Source organism: Benincasa hispida, chromosome 4 (genome assembly GCF_027475165.1).
Source record: "Benincasa hispida cultivar pf3 chromosome 4, pf3_genome.v1.1, whole genome shotgun sequence".
Classification (NCBI taxonomy): Eukaryota; Viridiplantae; Streptophyta; class Magnoliopsida; order Cucurbitales; family Cucurbitaceae; genus Benincasa; species Benincasa hispida.
In genome coordinates, this window is record NC_143481.1 from 32,879,806 (window position 1) to 32,891,798 (window position 11,993).

Here is an 11,993-nt window from a genome sequence, read left to right on the forward strand (position 1 = left end):
AGTTTATTAGTTTGTGGTAAAATAAAAAACATCTAAATGTACAAAGTCAAGAAGTGAAGTAAATATCATATATATTATACATCACAAGCGTTCTTACAAAGTTGTTTACGAACTACTGGACACGAGACTTTAGGGCACAAACCCCAACAAGTCCTACTATGATTGAGTCCTGTCTTTCAAAGAGAAGCTATGGCCACTATGTTCAAGACCCGAAATTAGCTCTTAAGGGAGCAATCTATCTACTTACCCCTGCTTCGGGGTGAAGGATCTCTTACCGAAGAGTTCCATGAGCACGTTCGGATCGCTCCAATCTCACAGTGATCGAAATACAACAATATACATTTAACATACAATTATGAAAACAAACACTAATTATTGACATGCTATGAACAACAAAATAACAAGAGAATGAATGCCATACAGTTGAAAACAATCTTCACACTTTGGAACTCAACACAGTGGAACCCTCCAAGCGATCTACCAACGCCCAACAGTAGCATCAACAACAGCAGCACGAACAACTGCACGAACATGAATGTCGCGGGGACGACACCACCACAAAAGAGCCCTGGGTATTCTCGGAGTGAGAACTCAAAGTGTGGTCTTTGGTGAATTTGGTAGAGGAAGGAGGAAACACGAATCGTGTAGGCGATAAGCAAGTGGGAGGGAGAAAGACGCTATCGCATAGCAGGTTGCTTATCGTTTAGAAGAAGCTACACAATCATGTAGATTTTACTGAACGATCGTTTAGCTAAATCAACACACTATACGATCGTTTAGAGAAGCTATCCGATCGTGTAGGAATAAGTGTGCGAGCATTTAAACGCGAGGTAGACAATTGTCTAGACGAAGAGCGACTATCGTATAGGCTCTCAATTTTCTTAAGCGATCGTTTAGGAAACACCAACGCGCTCGATTTCTTTTGGACGATCTTACGATGGCCGATCAAAATGAAAACTATTTTCGTTTTAAATCATCGATTACAATAACCGATGCTACCCCACTAACCCACATTCGTAAATTTTTGGATTAATTATCATATAATTAATTAACTAATTAATTAATAAATATAATCATATTATATTTTTAACCTATAGTTTGATATCACATATCTACTATAGTATTTTTCTCCTCTACTTGATATAAATCATATTTATATCTAATTTCATCCAAAATAATGTATCTCATACATTTAGCTAATTATATCATATATAATTAACCAGTTCAGTTATATCATATATAATTGAACTTCCTCTTGTCAATTTGAACATTTCAAATTAACCCAAACACAGTTCTCAACTTTATCCAAGTTACCCAGGGGACCTAATGGACCTGTGGCTCGAAACTCTAACGGTCCGTGAATAGCTGACTAAACTCTTTAGCCACGAGATCTACCATCCGTTAACTGTTAGGCATTCCACTAAAGACCAACAACTGAACTCTTCTTACAATAGATATATTTATGTGTCCATCAGATATAACCAATCATGAGTACGTTCACAGATGCTCGTAAGTATAGCTGGGCCAAATTATCGTTTTGCCCCTGTAGTTACATCTCACTCCTTAAGTACCACTGATTCCTCTAATGAACAATACAACATAGTCCAACTATGTGTGGACACCTCTCAGGACAAGAGAAGGTGTGTGGCGCCACATCGTTCAAGGTCCGGAATCAGCCCTTGAGAGAGTTATCTATCTACTTACCCCTGCCTCGGGGAAGGAGTGAATTCCATCTTGCGTAGCTGAGTTTCTAGCTCCCAAATCAGACGAATCCCCAAAATGGGAGATTTGAATCGACGACCTGGCCATTCGCACCCATACAAATCAAAGGATTGCCCTTAATGGCAGGAGTTCCCAACTTACTCAAGATTGAGGTCATGTTACCTATAGTCATCCTAGTGAAGTGAAGTCTTTGTCATGAACTGTGTTATATAACGAGACGTTAACACTTCGTGGTCAGATCTTATATAAACTCTTTGTATAGGATGCCCCCACTTGCATGTCCCCAACACGAATGATCAGGATCAGACCATCTATGACAAGTCACAACACTTGTGACCATTCCACAAAACGGGCTGCATCCGTAGCGTTACCAGGATAAGGTTTCCATCCTACATTCATATACTACAGACCATTTTGGTTATCACTCAAGGCATGATCCACTTGTATGTCACCACATACATGATTAAGTCACATACAGATAACCAGAGATTTTATGTTTATTGGTTTGTGGTAAAACAAATAAAACAAGTAACTGAGCAAAATACAAGAAGTGAAGTAAATATCATATATTAACAACACAAGCTTTCGTACAAACTGTTTATAAACTACAAGACACGAGACTTTAGGGCATCAACCCCAACAATGGGAAGGAGTGAATTCCATTTTATGTAACTGAGTTTCCAACTCCCAGATCAGACAAACCCCCAAAAAGGTAAGCATGTTGAGTTGGCAATCTGGCGACTCTCACCCATACTAATCAAAGGACCGCCCTCAAAGGCAGAAGTTCCCAAAACACTCAGGATTAAGTTCATGTCACCTATGGTCGTTAAGATGAGATGTAAGTCTCAAGTATCAACGACGTTATATAAAGAGACGAATCATCTCGTGGTTTCGTCTTATACAAACTCTTTGTATAGGACACCCCCACTCGTATGTCTCCACATGAATGATCGGGATCTACCACCTGTAGTAGTTCACAACACTTGTAAACCTCTACAAAGCGAACTGTATTCGTAGTGTCATCATGATCAGGTATCCCTCCTTAATCCTTATACTACAGACCTTTTTAGGATATCACTTAAGGCATGATCCACTTGTATATCTCATATACATGCTTAAGTTTACATATAATAACCATGGAGCTTTGTTTATTGGATATGAGTAAATTCCAAATAAAATAACTCTTATTTTATTCATAACAATGTGTACAGTTTACAAACTACGAGACTCCGAGAGAATTAGAACACCAATCCCAACAGAGTGAGACCTCATGAGAATTTTCCTAAAATGCATGTGATGAGTACAAAGCACGCTGAAAGATCCGTGTTGGTTTGTGGGGACAATTTTCACTTTTAGAAGCAATTTAAGACAAGCAAAGATAATGTAACTAGGTTGTAGGGGATGCAGGGAAATTGCGGGACAATCAGGTTGCAGGGGATGCATATAATTGGGTTGCCTTATTTCATTAGTGGTAACTAGTCTGCGTTTGCTCCTGGTAGGTCGATTTTTTATAACTTTTTATTGTGTCAGGAGCTTGTGGAGGGCTATAAAGTGGGCAAAAGGAAGCCACGTTGTGTGTTGAAGGTTGACCTTTAGAAAGCGTATGATTTGGTTAATTGGGATTTTTTGTTTGGTGTGTTGCTTGCTATAGGTACGACCCTTCAGTTTGTTAGTTGGATGAGGGCTTGTGTTACTTCGCCTACGTTCTCTGTGATGATTAATGGCTCACTCGAGGGGTTTTTCCCTGGTAGGAAGGGGCTAAGGCAGAGGGATATGTTGTCGCCATTTTTGTTTGTGATGGTGACGGAGATCCTGTCCAGGTTGTTAAATAAGCCTACTGTGTGGTTTAGGTTCCATGATCGGTGTGAGTATGTGGGCCTGACTCATTTGGTTTTGCAGATGATTTGATGATTTTTTGTGCAGTTGTAAGAGGTTCTTTGGAGTTTGTGAGATAGGTTCTGGTAGAGTTTGCAGAGCTGTCTGGGTTAGTTGCGAATGTTGGGAAGAGTTCCATGTGTTGTTACGGGTGTGGAGTCTGGTGAGGCGGAGGAGCTTGTTGCTGTTATGGGTTTCTCTCTTGGTTCGTTGCCTATTAGGTATCTGGGGTTACATTTATTGGCTAGTCGGTTGAGGGCTCTGGATTGTGCGCCTTTGATACAGAGGATTACAGCTCGTATTAGAAGTTGGGCGGCTCGGCCCCTTTCTTTTACTGGAAGGTTGCAGCTTGTCAGTTATTTATGGAAAGGTAGTGCAGAAAGTCGGGATGGTGCACGAGTGGTGTGAGATGAGGTGTGCTTGCCAAAGGGTGGGTGAGGGGGCTGGGTGTGAAACATGTGGCTTCATGGAATCAGATTGCTATTATGAAGCTGCTCTGACTTCTTTTAATTAAATCGGGCTCATTATGGATGACATGGGTGGAGGCATATATTTTACGTGGGCGGTTTTTGTGGGCTGTTTAGTGTGAGATTGGGAGGTCTTGGTGCTTGATGGTTATCTTGCGTTGTAGGGATAGATTCAAGTATCTAGTTCGTTTGATGGTGGGTGATGGAAGGTCTTGTTTTGTTTGGTGGGATCCTTGGTTGCCAAGGGGTGCGATTATGGATTCATATGGTCTACGGTGTTCTATGATGCAGAGAGTAGTATAGAGGCGCGGTTGTCGGTGTTTATGGATGGTGAGGGAGGTTGGAGGTGGCCTATAGTGTCATGGGAGTTGCTTGAGATTTGGGATCTTATTCAGACAGTGAGGCCTAGGGTGAGAGGGGAAGATTATTAGGTTTGGGTGTCAGGTGCCAGTGGTCGGTTTTCTATCGCTAGTGTGTGAGAAAGTTTGCGCCCTCTTCGTCCTAGGGTGTCTTAGGCAGGTCTTTTGTGGTCTGGGGGTAGTATTCCGAGTCACTCCTTCTGTGCTGGTTAGCTGTAAGGGACAGGTTGGGTATGCAGGATTGGTTGAGGAGTTGGGGTGTGTTGTCAGAAGGGGGTGTCTTCTGTGTGGGGGAGGTAGGAGTCACGGGATCATCTATTTTTTTGAGTGTGGGTTTGGGAGAGAGGTGTGATCAGGTGTGTTGCATCAGTTAGGTTCGTCTCATCGGGTGGCAGGTTGGGATGTTGAGTTGGATTGGTTGTGCCGCGTGGTTTCGGGTAAAGGGGTGTGTAGTAAGTTGTTCCGTGTTTTTTGGTGTGCTTCCATCTTCTACATTTGGAAGGAGCGTAATCAGCGACTTCATGTTTGAGGACGGTGTCTGCTTTGTTTCACCTTATGATCTCTACGGTTCATGCTCGTGTTGCTTCCTGACAGGTTGATCTTTTTGGTCTTATCTAGTGCATTAACAAATGTTTTTTCTCTTTTTTGTTTTTTCCGTTGTTATTTGTTTTGCTGTTGGCCCCAGGTTGTGGGGTTTTGTTTCCTTTTCTTTGTTTGTCTCCTAGGTGGTTGGTGTTGTTTGCGTTTGTTTTGGCTTTGTTTCGGTCGAGTCCTGTATTTACTTGTGCTTTGTTACTTTGATGCCTTGATCCCAGATTGTGGAATCCCCTTGTTGTTGTATAATAATATCACCTATTCTAAAAAAAAATAATATGAAAGACATTTATTATTAAAAAAGAATTGTTCTCTACTATTTATTATTCATTTATCGCTTTAACATACCTATTCAAAATGATTTGATGAGGTACAAAGTTGATAAAACAAAAAGTCAAAATAATTTTGTCCCTTTTTATAAAACCGCATGGTTGATTCTTTTTGAATAATAAAACTCTTCTCTCTCTATATATATATATATTAAGAAAAAGTCAAAAGAAAGATGGAGTCTCATCGAACGACGGCAGCCGTCCGATCCCTCATCGCATTTCCCGCGGAATATTTGGGGAATATCCCACCAACTCCCATATTTATTTATTTTTCATGCTCCAATCCTTCAATAAGCTTGTACGTCATGTCGAATTCCCCGTCCCGACATGTCGGATTAGAGACGGTACGGGATGGAAAACGGCTAAGTATTGACTCGTTGACTTTTTGTAAATTGGAAAAAAAAAAAAAAAAAAGAAAAGAAAAAGAGAAAAGAAACGAAATTTTGGACGATGATAAACTGAGAGAGCTTTTCATATGGAAGTTGAAACTCGTTCTTCTTCCCTCCATTTTCATCTCTAACGATTAATTTGCCTTTGTCTGGTTTCCGACGAGACGGTATTAAATTTTACGCCCCTTTCCCCTTCCGATTCCGTTCAACTTCTTCGGTGAAATTTTGATCATGGGCAGCGGCGGGTCGAATCCAGGTCCGGTTTCGTGTGGGTCGTGGATTCGGAGGCCCGAGAATGTGAATTTAGCGCTTATTGGGAGGTCCAGGCGACCGGATTCATCTCCTTCTTCGTTTGAGATCTTCTCGTTTGATCCCAAAACCACTTCTCTTTCATCATCTCCTCTGGTTTGATCCTTTCCTCTGTCTTTATTGCTCTCCTTCTTCTGTTTCTGTTTCACTAATAATTGCGTAACTAAGGATAATTGAAAGTAGGTAGCTAGGGTTTTTCGATTTTGTTTCTTGACCTAATTTTTTGTTTGTAGACTGAATTTGCGTTTGAAGAATGCGATGGCGATCTTGTCAGTGTTGCTGTTCATCCCACTGGAGATGAAATTGTCTGTTCTACTACTCAAGGTGGATGCAAGTAAGTTCAATTTTTAGGTATAAACATTTGAGACTCTCTATATTTCGTGTATCTTGATTGGTAAACTGTGATTTTTTGTTTTTCATATAGAAAACGCCATTCAAGTTCCTTGATAATGTACTTGCTAAAATTGGGTTCCTATATGAAATTGAGTTTTACATTTTTTTTTTCAAACGACAATTTCAAGCTTCTTCTAAGGAATAACTTTCTGTCCAAGTTATCTTCTGGGTTCTGTCATTACTAATGATTAGGTTTCCGTTTTTCTATTTGTTTTAGTACAAGAGATATGATTGCTTGCTGCTGGCTCTAGTTAAAACACGGCCTCAGACACACACATAAAATTTGATCTGGTAGTATAATGGGTTTAGATACCTACCATGTAAATAATAAAGGGCTGGTGGAAATGTGTTTTAAGTCATGTGGTCACTGGTCACCTAATTAGGATGTAATATATTATGAGTTACCTTGACAACTAAATATAGTAGATTCAAATAGTTATCACGTGAGAATAATTGAGGTGTGCACAAGTTTGTCCGGACTTTAGGGATATGAAAAAAAGTACAATGAGTTTAGATTTTTTTTTCCCTGCAGTTTGAGTGAGTGGATGTTTGCCTGATGCTCTGGCAATTCATTTTCACTTAATGTCTTTATTAATTTATAACTGGCAGTTTCTGTGATAAGATTTGAAGATTTGAAGATTTAGTGCTCTCTTGGTTCATCTTGTAGATTATTTGAACTGTGTGGTCAAGAATTAAATGTGAAGCTGTTGATAAAAGAATTGCCTCCACTGAAAGATGTCGGTCCTCAGACTTGCCTCACTTTCAGTGTTGATGGTTCTAAACTTGCTACTGGTGGGGTGGTAAGGACAAATCTGTTATCTAGTTCATGGAATTCATGGTTCTTTTTTATTCTCGTCTTTCTCAAAAACATGGTGGATTTATATTGACATCAAATTACCTACAGAATGGACATCTCAGAATCTTGGAGTGGCCAAGCTTGCGCCCCATTTTGGATGAACCAAGTGCGCATAAATCTGTGAAGGATATGGACTTTAGGTGAGCCATGAAGTTGTCTATTGCTGGTGTATTCTCGACGTATGGCAACATGTCTGTTTGTTTATTTCCTCACACGGTATCTATATATATATTTCTGTTTATTTCCTCACACAGTATCTATATATATATATATATATTTCTGTTAGGACATCTTTTCATACAATAAAATTTGTGTGTTCATATTTTATGGGTTGCTTTGTGAACACAGTTCTTATCCTGATCTTTTGGAATTGTTATTAGGAAAGTGTTCACAACATCTTCAGATCTATGCATAAAGCATGGTGGTATGGAATGTTGTGTAGACCATTTGACATTCTCCTGTTGCTAGCAGAACTACATAAATAACCCATAAAACATCAATTAAATTTGTTATCTGTGACTCTGATTATGGTGGACGAAAATTTTGCAAGTATTTGTTGGCTTATCTTCCCTCTGCCGGATTAATGACTTAGACACTTAGTTTAATCTTGTTCCAGCCTAGACTCAGAGTTCTTGGCTTCTACTTCCAATGATGGATCGGCAAGAGTTTGGAAGACTGACGATGGAGTTCCTATAACTACTTTGACCCGGAGTGCGGTATGGTAGATATTTTTACCTGCTATTTTGTGTTTATTGCATTTTTCTCGTAATTAGTAACATGTTTATTTGGATTGTTCAGGATGAAAAAATTGAGCTCTGTCGATTTTCTAAGGATGGGACTAAACCATTTTTATTTTGTACCGTCCAAAAAGGTACGACTCTTTTCAGAGCTCATATTATCAAGCTCCAATAATCCAATTGAATGGGTTGTATTCTTGGAACAGGTGAGAAGGCTGTCACCGCCGTTTGGGACATCAGTAATTGGAAAAGAATTGGGTATAAGAGGTTGCTGAGAAAGCCTGCTTGCATAATGTCCATCAGTCGAGATGGAAAATATTTGGCTTTGTAAGTGCATCTCATTGTCAAATTGATTGTTACTGTCTGTTTTTAATCACTATTCTGTAATTTATGTTAGAACAATCGATAAATTACTGCCTGATACCTCAAGTACGATGATATCAGTGGCAACAAATTAGCAAAGATAATTTGAAACAGTTCAATAGTCTTTCTGTTCTGTCTTTTCTGTATACCAAGTGTCTACCTCAAGTTTGATGATATCAGTGGCAACAAGTTAGCAAGATCATCTGAAACAGTTCAATAGTTTTTCTGTTCTGTCTTTTCTGTATACCAAGTTTCTAATTTTACGTTTTTGTTGCAATTTCAATGTGTTTTACGATAACAATGTTCTTTCTAAGTGTGATAATTTTCCTTCTAGAGGAAGCAAGGATGGGGACGTATGTGTGGCTGAAGTAAAGAAAATGGAGGTTAGTCATATGAGCAAGAGGCTGCATCTGGGTACATCCATAAAAACTCTCGAGTTTTGCCCCAGTGAAAGGTGAACTATTAAGAGTGCTTAATCAATTTTGTCATTTTCAAAATCACTTTGAAATACGTCTATAATTATTTTAAATTATTTTAATATTTAATTTTATACTTAAAATGTAATTCTCTTATTATCAAATTTGGTTTTGAATGATTAAAAGAATGTTTAAGAGTGATTTTAACTATTTTAGAATCACTCTCAGACACGTTTGAACTATTTCATAAACATGTTTTTTCTTCCAGTATTTGGGTATTTGTTTATGCATGTTTTCTCTCTCTTTTATAGGGTTGTTCTTACTAGTTCAGTTGAATGGGGGGCAGTGGTTACTAAGCTAAATGTTCCTGCTGACTGGAAAGGTCTCTCTTTCTTTTCTATCTCTCTCCCTGCTCCATCTATGATATTCTTTTCTTTGACGCTTAATTTACCGTGCTTTCAATTTGCAGAGTGGCAGATCTATGTGTTGCTCGTAAGCCTATTCTTGGCATCAGTTGTTGTTTTTTACATCTTGTACGAGAATTCTGATTCATTTTGGCAATTTCCTCTTGGAAGAGATCAGCCAGCAAGACCCAGGTTTGATTCATTTGTTGGAGATTCACAGTCTGTTGATGATCCATTTGGACCAGTTGACATGTGAATGCGAGAGCATCATCTAACGACCGAGCATAGGAAACGTCTCAAGCACTGGTTTTCAGTTCTTCCAACTTTTTGTGCTTAGCTTTAAACTTCATTTGTTTGCAAGTTCTTTTATTTGTAGTATTATCCAAAGAAAATTGCGGCTTAATGCAGTTGTTATGATGAACTAGCCTGTTTGTTTGTGATCATTAAGTTGAAAGGATAGAAATCTTATTCATCTATTATTTATTCATCTTTTATGGTGAACATTCTTATTGCAAATGGCCAGTAGACATGTGTAATGCCATTACACATTGGTATTGTGTCGTATTGTAAACCCCTAAACTTGTTTTACTAGTTAATTATGTTTAAGTCCTCTTAATTATGTATTTAAGCTCTTGTAAGTATATATTTATGATGTTCGTATTAGTTGAAATGGATGAAAAGTTAAACGTGTATGTAGGTAAAGGTTAAATGAGGAAAATTTTTCTAAAAGCACTCGGGTGTTAAGAGATCAGAAAGGTATTGTTAGTTTGGAATATTAAGCTCTTGGGTGAAGTAGAGGGAAATTAACACTTAAAAGAAAACAGAAAATTTTATGCGATGAAGTTATGGCAAGCTATGTGGCCAAAAGTCTAAGAAGGGGACATTACAACTAAGTATGGTCCATGAAGCATGGTGAAGGCCATGGAAGAAGTTAAAGCTGGCTCTCGTGTGAGTAAGAGTTGGTCGAGGTTCGTAAAGAAGTATGTGACCAAATTCAAATGAGGTTGGTGAGGGTCAATATAGGCAGTGTGCAAGTGACCAAGTTGCCTAAGCAAACACTTTAAGAGGATACAAAGACAGGGTGCTAGGAGGGTCGCAAAGTAAGTATTAACAAAAAGGCTTAGAAGTTGGCAAATGAGATGGTTGTGGACTGTTGCAACGATGATGTCGTACAGATGACGCAATGATAAATAGGAATATGCGTTGATCAGGAAAGGGCTTAAGTGATCGCAAGCCCCATACGATGAAGTTAAGCTAAAGAGTTCAACTTAAATCATATAGTAAGTGGGTTAAGTGGCAGCCTTAGAAACACTAATTAAGGATTAACATGTCAGGTGTCGTTTAATTAAGACAAGCCTACATGCAAATCCAAGTATACATATGATTTGCACAGAAAGAAACTATTTTGCCAAATTTTTAAATGCCTAAGGGGAAGTATTGCTGCGACTTGAAGCTCAGTTGTATTGAAGGAATTTATTTATTTTTGTCGAGTCATTGTTGTTGTTGTTTATTTGAAGGAATTTTGAAATCCCTAAGTCATTTTTGTCATTGTTTATTTATTTTTATTTTTTAAGTCTGTCATTGTTTTTACTTATTTGTATGTAAACTATTTCCTCAATGTTTAAGATAAATTCAATATATATGCTCAACCCCGCCAAAATGTGAGCTTTTTCTGACAACATTGTACTTTTAGTCTATAATTGTGCCCAACCATTAAGTTTAGTTAAATCACTTATTCATCAATTAATCTAGTCAATACCGTGAAATTTTTTATCAACTAACATTCGTTGTAATTATTTCCTTAGACTAATTTTAGGAATCCTTGCATGAAATTGAATTTCTTAAATAAAATTGCCAAAATTTTCACAATAGCTAAGAGGAGCAATAGCCCAATCTCGATATAAGAGTATTCGATTTTGGATAGTTATAGATTCTAATTTGAACAGAGCGTTTGTTTGTGTCAAAGTTTTGGCGAAAAACATCATTAACTAGTTTAGTTCTAAATGTATTTAAATTTTTTTTTTTGATATTTTATTCTAAAATACAATAAAACAAGACTAGTTAATCTATATATATATATATATATATATATATATATTTTTTTTTTTTATCGAAAACAACATTTTAAAAAAATGAATTTATTAAAAACAACATTTGAATTGGGATGTGCAACCCTTCAAAAGAAAAAAGAAAAAAAAAAAAAAGCAATGTGATATGACACAATTCAAAATATGAACAATCTTCTTGTGCAACATAGGATGTAAGATCAAGTGGCAATGAATCATCCAATGGTGAGGGAAGAATCAAGTTAGAAATTTCAGATCTTGTAGACATCATAAAAATTGGAACTAGATAATAATCTCTTCCATCTCAACATCAGTATAGAGCTTGAATATTCATTCATACACTTGAAGCATCATGGGACTCAAGTTGATAACTTAATAATTTAAAAGCTCTTGTTATCTCTCAAAGCTAGCCACAGGTGGAAAACCCCCCCTGAAGCAAGGAGTAGATGTGAGTCATGAGCAAGATGCAAGGTGTAGTGTTCCAATACCCAATCATAAAGATTATGATAACAACATATATATAAATAAAATTGTAAGATCAAAGTGCAAAAGGAAGTAAACACCTTTAAAGCATCATGGGACCCATCCGTTGAATTACAACATAAGAAAACAAATTTAAACGATCATTCTACTCATCTCCTCCTTGCGTATATTGAGGGTGGAGGTCCTATGCTCTGCATAGGAGCTTTTTGTACGGATGACCTCCTCTCACAC

The 11,993-nt window shown here is 37.7% G+C and overlaps 1 protein-coding gene across 1 annotated transcript; it reads left to right on the plus strand.

Annotated features, from left to right (window-relative positions):
* Positions 1–5,742: 5,742 nt before the first annotated feature.
* PHF1 (phosphate transporter traffic facilitator1) lies at positions 5,743–9,836 on the plus strand. Its single transcript, XM_039028290.2, has 10 exons — positions 5,743–6,140; positions 6,278–6,378; positions 7,105–7,237; positions 7,342–7,433; positions 7,910–8,009; positions 8,092–8,164; positions 8,237–8,357; positions 8,728–8,847; positions 9,121–9,191; positions 9,279–9,836. Exons 1-10 carry the CDS (start codon positions 5,967–5,969, stop codon positions 9,467–9,469), a joined length of 1,176 nt encoding a protein of 391 aa, XP_038884218.1. The 5' UTR covers positions 5,743–5,966; the 3' UTR covers positions 9,470–9,836.
* Positions 9,837–11,993: the final 2,157 nt, after the last annotated feature.

Coding starts and splice junctions, on each gene's coding strand:
- PHF1 (XM_039028290.2), top strand. CDS start 5,967: ATGGGCAGCGGCGGGTCGAATCCAGGTCCGGTTTCGTGTGGGTCGTGG. Junction 7,434..7,909: donor GTGAAGGATATGGACTTTAG/GTGAGCCATGAA, acceptor ATCTTGTTCCAG/CCTAGACTCAGAGTTCTTGG. Junction 8,165..8,236: donor ATTTTGTACCGTCCAAAAAG/GTACGACTCTTT, acceptor TTCTTGGAACAG/GTGAGAAGGCTGTCACCGCC.